This window comes from Chinchilla lanigera, unplaced genomic scaffold (assembly GCF_000276665.1).
Source record: "Chinchilla lanigera isolate Chin_1 unplaced genomic scaffold, ChiLan1.0 scaffold00073, whole genome shotgun sequence".
Classification (NCBI taxonomy): domain Eukaryota; kingdom Metazoa; phylum Chordata; class Mammalia; order Rodentia; family Chinchillidae; genus Chinchilla; species Chinchilla lanigera.
Genome location: NW_004955474.1, coordinates 2,966,518 through 2,968,710, shown reverse-complemented (window position 1 = coordinate 2,968,710; position 2,193 = coordinate 2,966,518). Strand labels below are relative to the sequence as shown.

The window sequence follows — 2,193 nt, the reverse complement described above, 5'->3', positions numbered from 1 at the left end:
GGGGGCATTGCCATGGGCTCTAGGTCTTCAGCTGGACTCATGCAGGACACTGTCATGGGATCCAGGCCCTCAGCTGTATTCTTTGGTCTTTAGTGTGTGGACAGATTTCCCACACTCCTTTTGTGTATGATCTTTGGGTGACTATTACAAATAACTGTGTAATTAAGTGTCCTGTATTGTATTGTTCCCCTTGCAAAACCCCAAACTTCAACACTCCAGAAGCCTCTTTTCCTCACAGCACCTGCATCCTGCACGTATCTGAATACTGCAGCAAAAGGCTCACACATGGATAGCAGTTAAGAGCTTGGACTTTGCAGTCGGATTCCTGAGTTACAATTCCAGTTCTGCACCAACCACCCACATAATCTTGGCTGAGTTACTTAACCTTTCTAAGCCCCAAAATCCAGGAAACAGAACCAGTAATAAAATTCATACCGTGAAGTTATTTAGGGATTAAATGAAATCATACAAAAACCCTGCATGTAGAGCTATGCAATAAAAAACAGTTACTGCTGGCACTCTCACCGTTGCTGTTATTACTGCAGTTCGCAAGCCCAATACAGACCTATGTTCTGATACGGAATGGTGGGACTCTGGGCCAGGTCCCAGGACCAGGTGTAGAGATACAGGCAGAGGGGCATCATTCCCAGGGCAGCCACTGTGGAACAGGTCGTCATGCTGATGCTGAAAGCAAAATTGAAACAAGGCTTAGGAGGGAGAGTTGGAAATTGGAGAATCGGAAAGAACGTAGCCTTTACTAACTTTGAAGAACTTAGTCTTTACCAGAAGTGACCCAATGTCTTGGAGATTACATGGGGTAAGCTATCAGGCACTCACCGCCATCCTATCAGTCAGCAAAGAAGGGCTAGAAAGATCTGCAGCTGTCCATCAGTTAGCACCTATGTGAGCATCTACTTGCTCTTCTAGGACTCTGTAAGCCTCAGTCTCTCACACACATTCGCTTTCACTGAGATATAATTCACATATGACAGAGTTCAGCATTTGGAAAGGTGCAATTCAGCAGTTTTAGCAGCATCACAAGATTTTGCAGTCAGATTTCCAGAACATTTCCATGGCACCAAAACAAACCCCATCCCCACTGTCAGCCACTCCCCACTCCCACCTTCTCCACTAAAAATCCTACTGTACTGTTTGTATAGGATTGCCCATTCTGGGTATTTCATATGAAGAGGCTCACACAATACGCAGTCTTTCGGTGAGTTCAGATTCTTTCACTTAACAAAGTTATCAAAGTTTCAGTCATGGTTTAGCGTATATCAGAACTTTCCCCCTTCTATGGCTTTTTGTCTTTTATCCTATTAATATGGTATACAGTATTACATTGATTTTTATGTATTAGATCAACCTTGCCTTTTGAGAAAAATCCCTCTTGGACATGATTTAGAATCCTTGCTGTACTGCCAGATTTAGTTTGCTAGGATTTCATCGAGGACTATTGCATGTACTGTAGATTCACAAGGGATATTGGACTGTAGTTTTCTTGTGACATGTTTGTTTTGTGATAGCTAAGTCTGACAGTATCATTACATATAGGTGCTCAAACTTGACACTACGTTCTTTCTGATGAGACGCTATACACCAACCATGTAGTTCTCCTTTAAAGCTAGCCAAACCTGTAGGCTAAACTTCATGAAAATAAATTGGTTGAGGACTGAGGGACAAGTTAAACCATTGAGGATATGGGTCATCTTATAAAACTTAGCTGGTTCCTTTAAATAGCCCGTGTCAAGGAGGAAATGTAGACCTGTTCCAGTTTTAAAAAGACTAACACTAGATTTCTAAAAGTCACCAACAGTAAAGTATTTCCCCCACCCAAAGTGCAGCACTTTGCAATATTAATCAGCTCATGATCACTCTTAAATTTGGGTATAGTTACTAAAGTAATGCGTGACTCTGATTCTTTAGCAACAAGATAAACTTTGAACATTAGCTATGTATAGTTTTATTTACACAAACCATTTAATAACTTAATTTGATGAGCTTTAAGCCTTCATTAGTGTTTAAGTAGTTAGTCTTGGCCAGGCGTGGTGGCGCATGCCTATAATCCTAGCACTCTGGAGGCTGAGGCAGGAGGATCCCTGTGAGTTTGAGGCCAGCCTGGGCTACAAAGTGAGCTCGAGACCAAACTGAAATGCATAGTGAGACTCTGTCTCAAAAAAAAAAAAAAAACTT

At 41.7% G+C, this 2,193-nt stretch overlaps 1 protein-coding gene across 1 annotated transcript in view; it reads right to left on the bottom strand.

Annotated features, from left to right (window-relative positions):
• Slc10a6 (solute carrier family 10 (sodium/bile acid cotransporter), member 6) overlaps nt 1-2,193 on the bottom strand; it is a gene marked incomplete in the record, with an annotated part of 32,686 nt that overhangs the window by 13,748 nt on the left and 16,745 nt on the right. The window contains 1 exon segment of the mRNA XM_013502783.1: nt 566-684. Within this exon segment, the coding sequence (XP_013358237.1) occupies nt 566-684 (119 nt within the window).